Below are 18,451 nucleotides of genomic sequence, written 5' to 3' on the forward strand. Positions count from 1 at the left end.
GCTTCAGCCTCAACTTGTCCCATTGCCTGCCCAGTGAGGGCCGGGCAGGGCCTCCCCCCCCCCCCCCCCCCTGTCTTGGTCCCCCCCTGTCCCCCCCCCCCCCCCCCCCCCCGTGGACTCAGCCTGCAGCCTGCAGGTCAAGCACCCTTTCCTCGTCCACCAATCCCTGTACCTTGCAGGGCCTGTGAAGCCAGGGGGCCCAGCGGATGTAGGATTAACCGACTCCTCAGCTGGTCCCTTCCCCTCCCCTCTAGGCCCCTAGGTCGCCCCTGCCTCCCTGGACCTGGGCAGAGGGTGACGGCCCTACTTGCTTGCCCCTCTCCTGCAATTTGCCTCCCTGCCCTTCCCGGGCTGTGCTGGCCTCCTCCCTGGCTCCTGCCAAGCCAGCCACAGCAAGGCTCGTTGACAATTCTCTGAGACCTATCTGCCCCCTTCCGAGAAGACTCTCTTCCTCCAACAGACAGCCTCTCATTTGCATCCCCTAAATCAATGCCCTCAGCTGATCAAAGCCCAGCACTACAATCTCAGTGAGGTTGGCTTGGGAGGGGAGAAGAGGCAGGACTCCCATCCCCCTTTCCTGCTGCCCCTTGAGCCCAAGGGGAACTGGAAACAGGAGGCGCTTGGGAGTGCAAAAAGGGGCAGGAGCAGAAGTCCCTCTCTAGGTGAGGTTCTCTTCCCCTGCTTTTCCTGCAGGCTGAACAGACAAAGGGACAGTGCCAGGCCTGTGTCAACAAGGCTTGCTGTGATGTTCCAGGCCCTGAACATGACTGGGGCCCTGGGTCAAGCCCAGAAGGAAGGGAGGCTCTGGAAGGAAGCCACCTACCTCATCCTCCCCAGTCAGACCTGCCAGGGCTCAGGCCTCAGGGTTCTTAAAGAACCAGCAGGATTCGGGAGGCAGAGAGGAGAGGGTTAATCCCCGCTCCCCTCCCCCACATGTGACCAAAAACGTCCTCATTGGAATGATCGCCAACACCGACTGAACACTAACTATGTGCCAGGCCTAGTGCTGAGTCCTCCCGTGCATTATCACATTTAACCCACAGAGCATCCCTATAAGGCATGTATCATTCTGATCCCCATTTTATAGATGACAAAACAGAGGAGAGGCCACTGAGCTGGGAAGTGGCAGACTTTGGGTTAAATGAGAGAAGGTGGGGCGCCTGGGTGGCTCAGTCGTTAAGGGTCTGCCTTCGGCTCAGGTCATGGTCGTGGGGTCCTGGGATCGAGCCCCGCATCGGGCTCCCTGCTCGGCGGGAGGCCTGCTTCTCCCTCTCCCACTCCCCCTGCTTGTGTTCCCGCTCTCGCTGTGTCTCTTTCTCTGTCAAATAAATAAATAAAATCTTTAAAAAAAAATAAAATAAATGAGAGAAGGTCCAAGAAAGGCTGAGTAATCTGAAAAGAGCTACAGGCAGGGGAGAAGGCCCTGTGTGCTGGTGTGTGAGGGTGGGAGCTGGCGTGGGGTGATCAGGACGTGACTGTCCTTACACAGAGTCTTGGCTGCCCTTTGGGATGGAGCAGGAGGCCTGGTCCTTGGTCAGGACATCTGCTTCCCCTCATGCCCCACTGAACTTCTTGGCTCCCTCCTGACCACTCACCATACCATGAGCCAGACGGGGATCAGCCAAGTAGTTCTCCCATCTTGATGTCTTCTGACTTTCCAGGGTCATGCAGAAACTTTCGCCATCAGGCAGCTTCTGGGAGATAGGAACGTCATAGATAAGAGCCTCTGCTTTAGAGACAGAGAGATGTAGGTTCAAATCCTGACTCTCCCACTTTGCTGCGTGGCCTGGGGAAAATTACTTTACCTCTCTTAGCCCCAGTGGTGTGCTCTGTAAAAGAGGGATAATAACAGTGTTCAGTGCTGCTAGCACAGAATCAGACCAGGCTTCGGGCAGGGCTGGCCCACAGCAAACACTCACTATGTGAGCTCCGGATCTCCGGGGGTGGTTAATCTCTGCAACCCAGATGAAGAAGGAGAAAAAGTAATCCTGAGCAAGTAAATGAGCTGGAGGCTTGAAAAGGCCAGAGATTCTGATGTCTGGCTCTTGATTTTTATTGGTGCTTGCTGGTCTGGGGAGCTTGAGGGGCAAGGAAAATGCACAAAAAGGCCAGAGGAGCCTCACCCGAGGCCAGCAGAGCTACTTCACCACTGACAAGTCACTTAAGCCCACTGAACTCCTGCTTCCCATCAGTTAAAGAGGAATGAGTGAAAACTCTACCAGGAACATTGCTGTGAGGCCCCAGAGTGTAGAGATGCCCTTCAAAAGAAAAAAAAAAAAGGAGAATGCTGAGCAAATCCAAACTGTAAAGTGCTGTGTGAACACAGTTATTTATTATTATTATTATTATTATTAGAGAGGGAGAGAGAAAAATCTTAAGCAGACTCCCCACCCAGCGCAGAGCCCAATGTGAGGCTCCATCTCACAACCCTGAGATCATGACCTGAGCTGAAATCAAGAGTCGGAGGCTTAACCAACTGAGCCACCCAGGCGCCCCTGGGAAAGCAGTTATAACCATCATCATCTCCTCAGACCTTTTTTTAAAAGATTATTTATTTGAGGGGTGCCTGGGTGGCTCAGATGGTTAGGCGTCTGCCTTCGGCTCGGGTCATGGTCCCGGGGTCCTGGGATCGAGCCCCACATCGGGCTCCTGGCTCGGCGAGGAGCCTGCGTCTCCCTCTGCCTCTCTCCCTGCTCATGCTTTCTCTCTCTCTCTATCTCTGTGTCTCAAATGAATAAATAAAATCTTAAAAAAAAAAGAAGGAAACCCCAACCTTTAAAAAAAAAAGATTATTTATTTGAGAGAGAGAGGGAGAGCACAAGCAGGGGGAGCAGGAGAGGGAGAAGCAGGCTCCCCACTGAGCAGGGAGCCCGATGTGGGACTCGATCCCGGGACCCTGGGATCATGACCTGAGCCAAAGGCAGACGCTTAAGTGACTGAGCCACCCAGGTGCCCCTGTGAAAGCAGTTACAACCATCATCATCTCCTCAGACTTTTCAAAGCATATTCATATATATCATCAGCATGGTGAGAACACTAACTGCTAACTGAGCACTACTATGTGCCACACACGGAGCTAAACCCTTGATATGCATCCTCTCATTCAATCTTCCCAATAATCTAAACGGGGTATTATTATTGTATGCCCATTTTACAGATAAGGAAACTGAAGCTCACAGTAATTAGGTTGTCTGGTCTTTTCTGCTAATAACTGGAACCCAGCTCTGTCTGAATCCAAACGATGTAAGTAAGACATTTCTCCTATTTTCTTAAAACCGCTTTATCCTACTCTACCCCCAATTCCAGGCAATACGATGGAACTATGGGCAGAACCTAGGTTTGGTGCTGCTTCTACTATGACCGAGCAGTGGCCGTACTCCCTCAGTGGTGCCAGGGAAGCTGTGCTGTTTCTGCCCCTGCCTTTCCCTCCTCCCTTGCTCCTTCCCAGACACCTAACCGCATCCTGTCCATTGGGATGTTGTGTGTAGACAGGGCACGTCGTGTTTGCCTTGTGCGTCCACAGAGGGACCGCGCTTATCCATATGTTGTCTGTTCGTGTCGTGCGTTGGTAGATAATTCATGCTGCAGAAGGAGAGAGCCACCCCTCCCCTCCACCACATAGAAGAGTGAGTAGGTCCTGTGCCTTTCCCAGCTGTCTACCCAAAGAGAGGAGGGGACTATGCTGTGTGTCACCTTGGGGAAAGCATAAGTAGGAAACCCCAATCCTTGTCCCACATTTTGGGGGTGCAAAACCGAGCTGCCCGGCTTCTATGGGAAAGTGAGATTTTCCTCCTTTGGAAATTCTCAACGGCTAGTGATGGCTGATGTTGCCTGCGTGGGAATGCCTACTTCCTTTGCAGATGGAGAGCCATAGAGAGCTTTAAAGGGAGTCTGAAACAAACCGTCAGGCCTCAACCTGACTCCCTGGAGACCACGGGGATGTCCCTTCCTAAGTCAGGGTTTCTGCCACTGCCAGAGAGGCACAGAGCTCTGAGCCATGGACAGTAATGAACAGTAATGATAGAGACTGTTGTGTGTTGGCTCATCTATTCCTCACTCCCCTCTCCCCCCAGGGAAGCAGGCACTGACTTCTCTCTGTTTTACAGATGAGATACTGAGGTTGGAGAGATGAAGTGCCTTATCCAAGAGGTAGAAACCACACAGTTAGCAAGAAACACAAAAAGGCTCACTGCCGCTGTCTTTGCAAAAGCAAGAGATTGGAAACAGCCCATCAGTGTGGGAGAAAGAGTCATCAATAGAGGACTGATTCAGTCAATTCCGGTACATCCACATGAAGGAAAACATATGTATGCCTGTCAGATGTATAAACGTGACATGTATGTCACATTTCTGACACCAGACATGTAGGTTTTCCACGCCAGGCAATTCTCCGATTCTCTGTGGACACCAACTAGGTGTGCTACAATTAAATTCAGTTCTAACCCTAAGTCCCTAGAGTTAGCACAGACCCCACGGGTTAAGGGCTCAGTCTCCCACTGCCCCCACTTCATTTTTTTAAAAAATGGATTCCCTGTTTATTTTTTTAAAGATTTTATTTATTTATTTGAGAGAGAGAGAGCACAAGCAGAGGGAGGAGGCGGAGGGAGAAGCAGGCTCCCTATTGAGCAGGGAGCCCGATGCGGGACTCGATCCCAGGACCCTGGGATCATGACCTGAGCCGAAGGCAGACGCCCAACCGACTGAGCCACCCAGGCGCCCCCACGGCCCCCCCTTCGGGTGCCAACTGCAAGTAACCGGTCCCCAGGTGACCTCCACTTCTGTCTAACTTGGCTACCTTTCCAAGGATTCTCATGACCCCCTCCTCAGGTTCAATATTTTGCCATAAGGGCTCTCAAAACTCAGGGAAATGTTTTACTTACATTTACTAGTTTATTATGAAGACTATTATAAAGGAGACAAGTGAATAGCCAGATGAGGAGTACATTGGGCAAGGTGTGGAAGGGTCCCGAGCACAGGAACAATTGTCCCTGTGGAGTTAGGCTACACCACCCTCCTGGCGCGTGGATGTGTTCACCAACCCAGAAGCTCTCTGCATCCTGCAGTTGAGGGATTTTGGAGTGGCTTCATCACATTGGACGATTGATCACTAATTTGATCTCTAGCACCCCCCTTCCCCAATTTGGTGGGCAGGGGCCTGAAAGTTCCAAGCTTCTAATCATGGCTTGCTTATTCTGGTGACCAGCCCCAAACCAGGAGCCATCCGGGAGCCTGCCTAGAGTTGCCTCTTTACAACAAAAGATGCTCCTCTCCCCCAGGAAATTCTAAGGGATTTAGCAGCTCTGTGCTAGGAATTGGAGATGAAGACCAACTACCTATTTCTTATTATATCAGAGTATCACACTGCACAAGAGAATGCAATGCAGCTCTGAAAGGGATCCTGAGATGGAACCATCTCCAGGATATCTTATTCATCAAAAAAAAAAAAAAAAAAAGCAAGATGTGGATGTGATATGCTTCTTTTTATCTAAGAAAGGGGAGAGTAGTATATTAGAATCCTAGCTTGTATTTTAAAAACCCACAGTGGAAGGATAAGCCAAACCCAGACGGAATGGTAATTTTAAGGGCAGGAAGGGACAGGGAGGAGCACACGTGAATGGAATCGGACTTTTCCGAGCACCTTGTTTTCCGGATTTGCCTTTGGAGCCTTGTAACTATTTAATATGGCCGTAAAACAAAATTAAATGGGAATTCCGCAAAAGGAAAGGAAATGGATAGAGATGTGTTTGAGCCCGGTGCGGCGGGGGGGGGGGGGGGGCAACTGGAGTCTCTGCTGCTCTTGCCCCTCATCAACTATCCCTTCTTACAGCCATCGAGACACCTGACCAGGCCACCAGAAGGCAGAGACAGGGCCAGATCTTGAAACTTCGGGGGCTCCAGGGGGACCCTAGTGGTGGTGCTGGGGGTTGTGGTTTTAGTATTTTGGAGGCATTTGATTGGTGGCTCTCATCAAAATTCCCACAGCCACATTCTGCTGCATCCTTAAAGTGGGTCAACTTTCAAGCATATCATTCATAGTGGCCACAATGAGTGCTTACCCCTCTAGCTCAGTCCCACCAACACTGGCCCCTATAGGGCACACTGTTGCTTACAGTCCTAACACGCCACCCGAAAGGGGTTCAGCTTCCTGGCCAAGAGTTTTCCTGCATGCGACCATGTTTCCTCCTCTCGGCAACTCTGGACCTGGGAATGACTGTCTTGGTGAGAAACCCAGGCTGGATGAGAATGCCTCCCATGGCTTCAGAAGGTGGCAGGGCCCCACCTCTGACTCTGGTGGCCCAGGCTGATGACTCCACGCTGCGGGATCTTGCATAGGGCTTCCCCGCCCCCCCTTTGGTATTTGTTGTGTCGTTTCACGTAGGGGCTGAGGCATTGTTTGGGGCTCAGACCTACATGAAATTGAATCCCAGGTGTCCTGCTTTCTAACAACGGGCTCTTTATCAAATGTTACATTTTCCTCATCTAGCACAAAAGCACCTTCTGGAAAGGTTGCTGGAGGCAAAATGAAATGTCCCCGGTAAAGAGCTTAGTGGAGACTGTTGTTACTAGCAGGAATCATTACAAAAGACGCAGCACCCTGGAAATTCTGTGTTCTTCTATCTATTGCACAGATGGGTTGACTATATGCTCAAAAGCTCAAGTCTTCCTTGGCCTGGTTATCAAAGCCCCCTCCTTACTCTCCCATGTCTGACCCTGACTAGGACACACCTGGGGTGCTGCCTCATTTCCCACTGCTCTGGGCCCCCCTGGTGCTGCTCTCTCAGTGGCTGGCTCAGCTCAGGAGGGGCCCCTCTCTGCTAGCTGTTAAGGCTGGATCGATCCCCATCTCAGGGCCATTTTGAGGATTAACTAATCCATCACGTGGAGACCTTTGCAAAGTGCCAATATGGCCAAGGCTATTGTCAGGCCGACTGGAAACCGAGTTCACTGGTTTTCCTGGCTTCCAAGACACTCAAGCTGAGCCTTGCAGCTGGACGAACTCTCCTGTGGGCAAAATCTCAGCGTGCGCAGGTTGCACTGAGCTCACCGGCCGTCTGTCTGCCCACCTGCCGCCGAACCTTTTTGATCTACCTCTTTGTTTCTTTAAGGGACAGTGAGGGTAGGAAGATAAAGGGATCAGGATTCCAGACACCAAAGAGCCTTTGTTTGTGTTTCTGATGGAACTGAATACATTACATTTTCCCTCTTGGCATCAGCCTATTGTCTCAAGACATAGGTCTGAGATTTATACCTTTCTGACTTTATGTTTTGTAAATCTCAAAGGTCCCTGGAAACCTACAGGGTATGTTTTTTATCCTCCGAGGTGTGATCTCCACAGTACAAAAATGAATACAGGAATTCATTGAGTTCATTGCTGAGTATTTATTGAGTGCCTACTGTATGTTTAGCAGACACAAGCAGCTCAGAAGGTCCCCGAGGGGAAAAAAAGAAGTTCCTATGTGTTCAGACCTACTATGTACTACGCTCTGTGAGGCACTTTCATTGCATCGTCTCATTTAATCCTGACAACTCCAGGAAATAGGTATTGCTATCCCATTTGACAGGTGAGGAAAGAGACTCAAAGTTCCGTGACTTGTCGAGATCATTCATAGTAGAAGCAGCCAGAGTTCCTGTCTGGTACTGTCTGGGTCCTTTCCCCTAGAACATAGTGGGGAGCAGAAAAAGACACACACGGGTTAGTTAGTCAATGGCACAAAGTGACAGATTGTCAATCCTGGACTGCCCGGTTCGGGCTGGCCTGACGGCTCAGGAGGACTTCCTGCAGGAGATAGCCCAGGTCTGACTCCGAGCAAAGGTGGGGGAGGATGTGCTATATAATGCTGGCCCTGGGCAGAAATGAACGTGAGCACAGGCTGTGTTGAGAGAGCAGGTCCTGAGGTCAGCTGGGTGGGGCCTGAGGTTGAGGGGTGGGAAGCCTGGCAGAGCTGTCTGGACCAGATAAAGCGGCAACGAGGAGCTAGCAGGAGCTGGCGGGGGAGGCTCGGAGAGGATGACTCTGCAGTGCTGGCTGAAAGGAGTGGAGCTGTGAGGCCTGGAGATGGTAGGGGCCAGGCGGGTACCTTGGGAGGGGTCCACCCAAGGGGAGTCTGGTCCTCTTGGACCCAGGGAAGGGGGTGGCAGGGGAAGAAGAGATGGAATCTGCAGGCTTTGCTAGAGGATGCCTTCGAGGGACAAAGGACAGGGAGGAGCATATTCCATTGCAGGATGCTTTGAGACTCCCATCAGGTCACATCAGGCCTCTGTTCACGGCTGTTCAAGGTCCTCCTGCGGCCCGGAGCATCATCTGGCCGTGAAGGCACCTCACACTCTGGCCTGAATCTACTTTGTGGGCTCTTCACCCACTACCCTCCTAAATAAATCCTCCGCTCTCCTCCTACTTCTCCCAGCCCCCAAAAGGGCCCCCCTCCTGAACCCCACCCCAAGCTGGCCTTCACAAAGCCCACCAGCCTGCCAGACCCTCTCAGCTTTCACGGCTATGACAACCACAGTGTTCCAATCACCTTCCATCGCTCTTGCAGCACCGTCTAGAATAATTCACATTTTACTGTTATTTAGCTTTTGCTCTTGGGGCCTCCCTAATGTCACCTCCCTGGCCTTGATGGCTGAGTGTTCTTCTCGCTGTAGCTGTCGCAACTGGGGATGCCATTTTGCCTTTCAGTCTTTGTTCCCTCATCTGCAAAATGGGGCCAACAATGTCTCACAGTGCCTGGCCGAGGGGTCCATCCATGACTGTGCCAGTCCTTTCCTCTAGCGTGGGGTGGTCCCAGGGGCCGAAGGAAGGTGGGGGAACCAGGACAGAAGAGGAGGACTCAAGCCCCCCCCCCAGGAACCCTTCTTTATCCAGTTGGATCTCTGCATTTCTAAGGGACCACTGGCATCACACTCAGATCATCTAGAAAGGGCACGCACAAGCCGTCCTTAAACAGCCATCACAGATTTCTCCAGCGGACGAAGGGATCTGGATTTACAAATTCCGGACGGACTCCCTGGGGCAGCTAATACCCCCTCCCAGGGCGGAACCACGGCAGCACGTGCTGCGCGGTCCCTGACTGTTTACAAAGCGCGTTTCGCTGACCTCCATCTCCTTGAAAACCTCTCACGACCCCGCAGGCTCCCTGTCATCACTTCCACTTGGCAGCAGAGGACACCAAGACTCTGGGAGGCGACGTGCCTTGCCCGAAGGGGCCCAACGTGTTGGCGCTCAGGGGCCCCAGCTGCACCCTCCAGAGGGGTCTGCCCTCCTCGGGGCTGGGGCTGCGAAGGGCTGAAAGGCCGGCGCTGGCCCCAGGGTACCGCTCGCTTGGCTCCGGAGCCTGGGGGCGCGCGTGGCGATGAGGGGCTGATGCTCTCGGCCGCAGCGGGGGCAAAGGGTGCAGCCCCCAGACATCTCGCCGCCGCACGGGAGGCATCCCAGGCGCGGACCCGCGGGCGCGCGCTCCGGGCTCCGCCGGCGATCCGAGGCGCGCGCCCCTCCCCCGCCCTCCTGCGCGCGCGCGCCCCTCTCCACCTCTCCCTCGCGCGCGCGCCCCCCTCCCGCCGCCACCTCGCCCCTCCCGCGCGCGCGCGCGCGCGCGCCCCTCCCGCCGCCACCCCGCCCCCGCCGGTACCCTCGCCGGACCCGAGAGAGCGCGCCGCCGCCATCTTAGTTGCTGCCGCCGCCTCCAACCAAGCGCTACCTCGGCGGAGGGGAGGGCGCCCGCGGCCCGAGCGCGCGGCCCAGCGTCGCGGCGGCGGCTCGTCGTACCCCGGACTCGCCGCGGCGCGAAGCAGCCGGCTCCGGGCCGCGAGAGTCCTGCTCGGCGCCCCGCGCTCGTGCCTGCCGCTCCCGCCTCGGGCCGGCCGCGGCGCCGGGAGCCGGAGCGATGCTGCGCCGCCCTGCGCCCGCGCTGGCCCCGGCCGCCTGGCTGCTGCTGGCCGGGCTGCTGAGCGGCGGCGGGGTCTGGGCCTCGCGAGGTAAGCGGCGGGCCAGGGCGGGTCCGGGGGAGTCGGGGCGGACGCGGGGGGCCGGGGAAGCCGGGCTCCGTCCCCGGGCGGGGCGCCGGAGCCCCGGGTGGCGGCTGCGCGGGTCTGGAGGGGACGTGCAGACGGGCCCAGGGGTCGGTCCCCCTTCCTCCGCAGCGGCTGCAGGCGGGGGTGCACCCCGGTGAGAGGCCGTGTGCGTGTGTTGTGTGCTCAGATGTGCATCAGGCTGGGGGTGCACGCACAGTTTTTGGTGTGTGCTTACATAAGAGCCCACTCCTCCGCATCCCTTTCCAAGGATCCCGGTTCTCTGCTGCTGCACCGCGGACACCGCATCCTCGCCCCTTTCCGCCTCCTCCCGGGGTTCTTTAAATCTTGTCTGTTTTCAGACGAGCAGAAGCTGAAACTTCTCGCTCCCCACCCACGTTTCATCCAAAGGTGAAATTGTGATGAGGTTTACGATCGCGGGCTCACCCCGCGTTAGAAATCTGCATCTCCTCCACTCCTGACACCTTGGTGCAGTTTTTCTGACGGTGATTTAGATCGTTCAGGGGCTTATACCACCCTCAACAGAAACCTCTCCGGTTCCTCAGGGCTGACATTATTGTACGGTTACTTGGCAGAAAAATATTTCTTAGTGAATTGTTTTGTTGTTGTTTTAACCTTCATCCACTTAACCTTTTAAACAGTACACGCTTTCTGATATTGACTGATCTTGCCAACGAAAAGCTTACGCATTGCAGATACTTGCTTCCGAATGGATCTTGGAATCGTAAACATTTTCCTTGGCCTTGGAGCAAAGTAATCTAGGTGTAGTCAATAGAGGACTTGGACTTGGATCTATTCTTTTGATTTTTTTATTTTTAATAAAAAATCTGGGGGGGAGAGCTGACGGAAATCTAAATGAAACGGTCATATTTCATATTAGCAAGCTTTTAAAAAAAAACCCTCATTTTCTCTTCCTTGGCATGACAGACGGAGTTAAGTATGGTGTTCACAAATTAAAGGGCGGAAGAGGCAAATGCGTCTTTTGTTCCGTGTTCATCTTCACATTGGGGCTGATAAACTTTGAATACTTCGTTTCTAACATTGTTGAGTGTCATAGTCAAGTCTCAGTCACTAAGTATCTAATCGCTCTCAGTTTGATTTTTAAAAGTTACATCAAGCTGAGTTTGAAATGTTCTTTCCAGATGTGGAATGGAGGTCTGAAAGTCTAATATATCCAAGAGAAAATGTCAGAGTTCTGCTTGTCTTGGGGAAAACCCACACATTTCACAAAAATATGTGCTTGGATTGAGTATTTTGGGAACAGTTCAAATATATTTAGTCAGTGATAACATTTCTTGTTAAAATCCGTATTTTCTTGTTTGTCCATTCACCTCCATTTGCTATTCATTATTGAATTACTTGGGTTATTCAACAAATATAAATTTCAGCTATCAAATATCTTCATTGTGGTGGACTAACAGAACTCTTACGTGAAAGATGTGTTGACTTTCTAAGCTTTTCTTGGTGCATTTATAGTATTTAAGAATAATTAGTCTTCAAAATAAAAACACAGTTTAGACATCAGTTATTCGGTTCTTTTTTTTTTTTTCTTTCCCCCAGCCTGCAAGGTAGAAAATGTCTTGTGAGTATTACAAGAAATGCTAATAAAATGGTTTCATTTTGGGGGGTTACAAGTGGATTTTATATGTAAGTATGCAATTTGTAGAGACACTTTCTGTGGGCTCATTTTAGAAGGTGATCATTTCAACTAATATTCTGACTTTTTTATTGCTCTAAGACAGTATGACATGAACTGCTGGCCGTACTCTAGCTACCTCTAATGATTATTAATGGGATAAATATCACGTATAGATTGCTGGAGAGAATGTTAGGTTTTGTAATATAAATTGCATGTTGACTATTAATTAGTTGTTTAATAGAGAACTCCGAATTTCACTTTAATTTGTAGCTGTCGTTCTTCAAAAACATCGAGTAAATCAAAATATTAGGCACATCCTTGGCATGCCCTAGGCTGCCTGCTTTCTCTCCAGTCAGTCCATGATCAAGAAACAGTAAATTGAAATGGAGCATATAGAAAGCTTATGAATATATATATATATTTTTTTTTTAATGCGAGCACGGACTGTATTTCAAAGCCAAAGAAATAATTTTCGTTGTTATTGTCCTGTTTGTTTGCACACAGACTTCTCAGTGAGGCCTCCCCTCGCCATCCTCTGTGAAATTTCATCTCTCTCTGATCCCCTGAACCCTCCCTTCCCTGCCTTACTTTTTCTCTTTCCATAGCACTTGATCCCATTCAAACAGCCTTATTCTGTTCATTGTCTGTCTCCCCTCACTAGGACAGAGGCCCCGAGATGGAGAGGTGTTTGATCTGTTTTGTTCGCATGTGAATCCTGGACAACTCTTATCTCAGTTTCGACAGCATAGTATTTTTATGTCCTAATTTTCATCTGACAGATAAATGTTATATACTGAAAAAGGCATTACAGACTATAAAACAAACCTAAATTCTGCATTACGATATTGAAATTCATTAGTAGATAATTTTTCAAGGATCTTTGATTGCGGTGTTGGGGATATTAGACCGTAAAAATCTGTAGCAGCTTTTGAAGGCTGTAGCTTTGTGGCTACCACTCTGCATCTAATTTTTTTTTTTTTAGGATTGTATTTATTTATTTGCTAGAGAGAGAGAGAGAGGGAGAGTACAATCAGGGGGAGCGACAGGCAGAGGGAGAAGCAGGCTCCCTGCTGAGCAAGGAGCCCCATGTGGGACTCCATCCCAGCGCGCTGAGATCATGACTTGAGCTGAAGGCAGACGCTTAACCATCTGAGCCACCCAGGCGCCCCTGAGTCTAATTTTTAAAAATACTGTAATTCTCTGCTTTTTTGGAAAGTGGTTTCTTAATTTGTTACCCTGTTTTTCAGAAGTAACTTTGAGGAAAAGTCCTTTGAATACAGACTTCAATATTATACTTAATCTAACAGTTGTATTGCTGGGAGTAAATGTCGTTTATTTCAAATAGGAGACCTATAACTGCTAAAGAAATAAGATAGATTTTTAAAAATAATTTAATTTTTTTATTTATTAATTTTTTTTTAGATTTTATTTTATTTGACAGAGAGAGAGAGAGTACGAGCAGGGGGAAGCGGCTGAGGGAGAGAGAGAGAGGGAGAAGCAGGCTCCCTGCTGAGCTCTATCCCAGGACCCTGGGATCATGACCTGAGCTGACAGCAGAAGCTTATCTGACTGAGCCACCCAGGCACCCCAGATGATAAAATATTAATAATTCTGAATGTATTGCATTTTAAGAGCTCTAACTCAGTTAACTGGAACCTTCGGTTAACTAGAGTTCATCTTCTGGCTGCAGACCCCTTTTAGGCAGAAAAGCATAAAACCAAGCAGTTTCATAGGAATTCTTTTGCAAAAGGAAGTTTTAGAAGTTCATATCATACATTATCTGTGTCCGTACTATTTGATTTTTAAATGGAAAAAAAACAATATTTCAGTTTTAGATATGAAGAATATGACCCATAAATGAAATTTTAATGAAATAAAACATTTTTGCATTCAAGTTAGAAAATGCTGTAATTCCATGATACTGGTTTCAGGACTTGGCTAAGTTTATTAAACCGTCTCTTAATGTTTAATGTGAGGATTTTAAAGTTTTAAGACATTTTTAAAAAGGATTGAGTGATTTTTTATTTTATTTTTTTTAAAAGATGATTTATTTGACAGAGGAAGAGAGAGCACAAGCAGGGGGAGCAGCAGAGGGAGAGGGAGAAGCAGGCTCCCTGCTGAGCAGGGAGCCCGAGATGCCGATGCGGGGCTTGGATCCCAGGACCCTGGGGTCATGACCTGAGCCGAAGGCAGTCTGAGGCACCCAGGTGCCCCAGGATTGAGTTATTTTTATTGTTGCTTCCTAAGGCAGGAAAATATAATTTCAGGGCCAAGGGTAAAGTTTTCATTTATAAGAGTTGAAACAAAATAGGAGGTCTGATTATCCTGAAAATCACCAAGAGTCTATTTCTAACTTACTCTGGTTAATTGGGGCTTAAGATCATTATGCTTTAAAAAAAATATATGTCTTTTTCTGTGGTCTTGATTTGGTAAGAGCAGAGGTATTTGAAGATATGTTGTATCTTTTTTTTTTTGATATGTTGTATCTTTTATAAATGCAATTTAAGATAATTGATTTGTTACAAAATGCAGAGTTTGGTACAGCTTCAGAAATAGGGATTCAAGATTGGGGGAAATGATTTACACGCCGTTGTGTTCTAGCACTGTATACAAACAAAACAAAAGCGACATTTTGATATTAGTAGAGACTGTGCAAGAGCCAGAGATGGGAACCCTCAAACTGACGACATTCCCTTGCCTGCTGTGAGCTGATGATGTGCTATGGCCATCCTTTCTTAGGGCCACCACCGAGGAATGGGGATACTGCATTTGTCCCCGATTTGATAGGTCCTTTCTTCTCTGTGTTTTAGGTGTATTTTTGTTCATTTTCTCATTTAGCTGTAGGATATCATTGTTAAAGTTTTTCACAAGATGTGTTGCCAAGGCTTTTTCATTTTTAAAGTTTTATTTATTTATTTTTTTAAGATTTTATTTTTTAATTTGACAGAGAGAGAGAGAGAGACACAGCGAGAGCAGGAACACAAGCAGGGGGAGTGGGAGAGGGAGAAGCAGGCCTCCTGCCGAGCAGGGAGCCCGATGCAGGGCTCGATCCCAGGACCCTGGGATCATGACCTGAGCCAAAAGCAGACGCTTAACGACTGAGCCACTCAGGCGCCCCTCATTTTTATTTTTTTTATTTTTTATTATTTATTTATTTATTTATTTTTAAGATTTTATTTATTTGACAGAGAGAGCACAAGCAGAGGGAGAGAGAGGGAGAAGCAGGCTCCCTGCTGAGCAAGGAGCCCGATGTGGGACTCGATCCCAGGACCCTGGGACCATGACCCGGGCCGAAGGCAGACGCTTAACTGACTGAGCCACCCAGGCGTCCCAGGTGCCCCTCATTTTTAAAGTTTAAGATGAAAATTCATTTACTTCAAAGTAACTGAGAACATCTTAAAAACCTATAAAACACATCTTCTATTCCAGAACCCCGGTAAGAAGTAGGTGGTACCATAGTAAAGGAGGAATCGTGTTTTCCTTTTTTACCTTAGGTCAGACGTGAATATTATCTTTCAGCCATCTGTTTTGGACCAGTGTGATTCTCTTGTGACAAGAACTTTTTAGAATCTGCTACTTTTCAAGTCTACCTTGATCTGTACTTTCTTTAAACTCATTGTTTAGGGCAAAAGAAGACTCTCTTTTCCTTCATCCCCTCATTTATTTTTTTTAAAGATTTATTAGAGAGAGAGAGAGAGAGAGTGCATGCTCGTGCATGTGTGTGGGTGGGCAGTGGAGGGGAGAGACAGAGAGAATCTCAAGCAGATCCCCCACTGAGTGCAGATCCCGATGCAGGGCTCAGTCCCAGGACCCCAAGATCACAACCTGAGCCGAAACCGAGTCAGGGGCTCAACTGACTGTGCCCCCCAAGTCCTCTCTTCGTCCCCTTTTTTTAAAGTTGTTTTTGTTTTGTTTTTTTTTAAGATTCTGGGTTTTAAAGATTTTATTATTAAAAGTTATTTTTTATTTTATTTGTTTTTTAAAGATTTTATTTATTAGAGAGCACAAGCAGGGGAGCAGCAGAGGGAGAGGGAGAAGCAGACTCCCCACTGAGCAAGGAACCTGATGTGGGGCTTGATCTCAGGACCCTGAGATCATGACCTGAGCCAAAGGCAGCTGCTTAACCAACTAGCCACCCAGGTGCCCATAAAAATTTTATTTTTTTTAACTTTTTTATTTTTTTTTTTTAAGAGAGAGAGCATGCATGAGCAGGGGTGCCAGGGGCGGGGGGAGGGCAGAGGGGCAGAGGGAGAGAGAATCTTATGCAGGCTCCATGCCCAGCACAGGGCTCAATCTCATGACCCTGAGATCATGACCTGAGCCGAAATCAGGAATTGGTTGCTTAGCTGACAGAGCTCTGTGCCCAGTGTGGGGCTCGAACTTACAACCCTGAGATCAAGAATCGCATGCTTTACTGGCTGAGCCAGCCAGGCACCCCTAATAGTTTTGTTTTTTTTTTTTTTTTAAGTAAGTTCTGCATCCAGTGTGGGGCTTGAATTCACGACCCTGAGATCAAGAGGTACATGCTCTACTGACTGGTCCAGCCAGGCATCCTCATTTCAGAACAGTTTCAGCACCCCAAAGAGGAGCCCCTGAGCCTTTAACTGTCACTCTAATTTCCCCTTTTCCCCAGCTTTTGGCAACCACCAATCTACTTCCTGTCTCTATGGATTTGCCTGTTCTGGGCATTTTGTATCACCTACTATATGTGATCTGTTTGTGACTGGCTTCTTTCATTTGATGTTTTAAAGGTTCATCTATGTTGTAACGTGTATCAGAACTTCCTTCCTTTTTATGGCTGAATAATATTTGCCATAGGTTTGTGTCCCTCCAAGATTCGTATGTTGAAACCAAATCCCCAATATCATGGTATTTGGAGATGGGGCTTTTGAGAGGGGATTAGGGTCTGAGGGTAGAGCCCTCATGAGGCATGAGTTCCCTTATAAAAGAGAACCCAGAGACCTCCCTAGTCCCTTCCACCAAGTGAAGACACAGCGAGAACATGGCCAGCTGCAGACCAGAAGAAGGATCTCACCAGAACTCAAACATGTGGGCACCTTGATCTTGGACTTCCCAGTCTCTGGATCTGTGAGAAGTAAATTTCTGTTGTTCATAAGTCACCCAGTCTATGGTATTTTGTTTTGGCAGCCCAAATAGACTAAGACACTATTTCTTTGTATGGATAGACCACATTTTGTTGATGTGTTCATCAGTCGGCGGACATTTGGGTGGTTTTCCATTTCGTGGCTACTGTGAATAACGCTGCTCTGCCCATTTGTGTGCAGGCTTTGTGTGCACATATATTTTCAGTTCTCTGGGGTGTACACCCAAGAGTGGAATTGCTGAGTCGCATGGTCACTGTTTAACATGTTGGGGGACCTGCAGAAGCATTTCCCAGAGTAGCTGCACCACCTTACACTTACTCTTGACCTCTGTAATTGCTCCTGGGAGCTTTTCTCTATTTTTTTTTTTTTAAGATTTTATTTATTTATTTGACAGAGAGAGAGTGAGAGAGGGAACACAAGCGGGGGGTGGGGTGGGAGAGGGAGAAGCAGGCTTCCTGGTGAGCAGGGAGCCCGATGCGGGACTTGATCCCAGGACCCTGGGATCATGACCTGAGCCAAAGGCAGACCCTTAATGACTGAGCCACCCAGGCGCCCCCTGGAAGGTTTTTTCTAATCAGATACATATTTCATGGTTGTCGGCCTTTTCTTACAAGGGTTTTAAGTTGCTGATGTTTTCCTGCTCTAGGGATAAATTGGTGTTTCATCCAACCAGCCCCTTCCTCCACCATCCTCTACCGTATCATTTCTAATGTCGAAAGTTCTGCCCTCTACACCTAAGTAGCCTTCCCTGTAAAAACAGATATTTCTTCACACTTCCCTGACATTTGATCATTCAGCCTGGGCACCTGCTAGCACAAAAAGCAACACTTTCCTGAAAAAACACTGAGACTGGAGTTGGCTTTCCTTAGGTCTGAAGCTTACCAGTCCTTCAGCTCTTTGCCTCATCCAGCCCTGCAGCTCTTTTGTTTTTACCACCTCTCACTTTAAGAAAGGCTGAAACCGTTTGCAGCCTGCGTCCAACCCCAGGCTCTGATTTCTGGCTGTGATGAGGAATAAGCTCATAAGGTACAGACTCTGTGGTTGGGGGACAAGCAGAGTGAACCTCCAGCTTCCAGGAGCAGGGTTTAACTTTTTGAAAGGAAACGGATGAAATGCTAGGATTCTTTTTTTTTTTTTCTTAAAGATTTTATTTATTCCAGAAACAGAGACAGAGAGAGAGCCAGCGAGCAGAGGGAAAGGGACAAGCAGACTCCTCGCCTAGCGTGGAGCCTGATGCAGGGCTCAATCCCAGGACCCTGAGATCATGACCTGAGCCGAAACCAAGAATTGGACACTTACCTGACTGAGCCAGCCAGGTGCCCCCGAAATGCTAGAATGCTTAAATAACTAGTTTAGAATATGACGTTTCTTCGTTCATTACATTTTTGTTCTGCTAATTGGCTAAAAAGTGTGTTTTTTTACAGTGAATTATTTTGTCTCGTCCTTTGATTTTATTCTTAAGTAACGATTTCTTATTTATCTGGTCTTTTTTTTTTAAGTTTTTAAAAAAAGTTTTTTAAAAGATTTTATTTATTCATTTGAGACAGAGATACAGAGAGAGACAGAGCATGAGCAGGGAGAGAGGCAGAGGGAGAGGGAGAAGCAGGCTCCCCGCTGAGCCGGGAGCCTGATGTGGGGCTTGATCCCAGGACCCTGGGATCATGACCTGAGCCGAAGGCAG

The 18,451-nt window shown here is 48.7% G+C and overlaps 1 protein-coding gene and 1 long non-coding RNA gene across 5 annotated transcripts in view; one reads left to right on the forward strand and one right to left on the reverse strand.

Annotated features, from left to right (window-relative positions):
* Positions 1–7,360: 7,360 nt before the first annotated feature.
* On the reverse strand, positions 7,361–9,473 carry LOC141374506 (uncharacterized). The gene is made up of 2 exons (XR_012381442.1): positions 9,095–9,473; positions 7,361–7,656 (listed from the first exon to the last, which is right to left on the reverse strand). It is a non-coding gene; the product is annotated as an uncharacterized lncRNA (long non-coding RNA).
* A 191-nt stretch (positions 9,474–9,664) lies between these two features.
* Positions 9,665–18,451, forward strand: part of CLSTN1 (calsyntenin 1) — a 78,094-nt gene continuing 69,307 nt past the window's right edge. For 3 of the 4 annotated variants that reach the window (XM_073903372.1, XM_073903371.1, XM_025855686.2), the window contains exon 1: positions 9,666–9,972. In XM_073903372.1, coding sequence (XP_073759473.1) covers positions 9,882–9,972 — 91 coding nt within the window. In that variant the 5' untranslated portion in view covers positions 9,666–9,881. Of the gene's footprint in view, positions 9,973–18,451 lie in introns of all 4 variants that reach the window. The other variant, XM_073903370.1, reaches the window with a different exon arrangement.

Source organism: Callorhinus ursinus, unplaced genomic scaffold, assembly GCF_003265705.2.
Source record: "Callorhinus ursinus isolate GAN/ISIS: 27379988/994484 unplaced genomic scaffold, GSC_fseal_2.0 scaffold18, whole genome shotgun sequence".
NCBI lineage: Eukaryota > Metazoa > Chordata > Mammalia > Carnivora > Otariidae > Callorhinus > Callorhinus ursinus.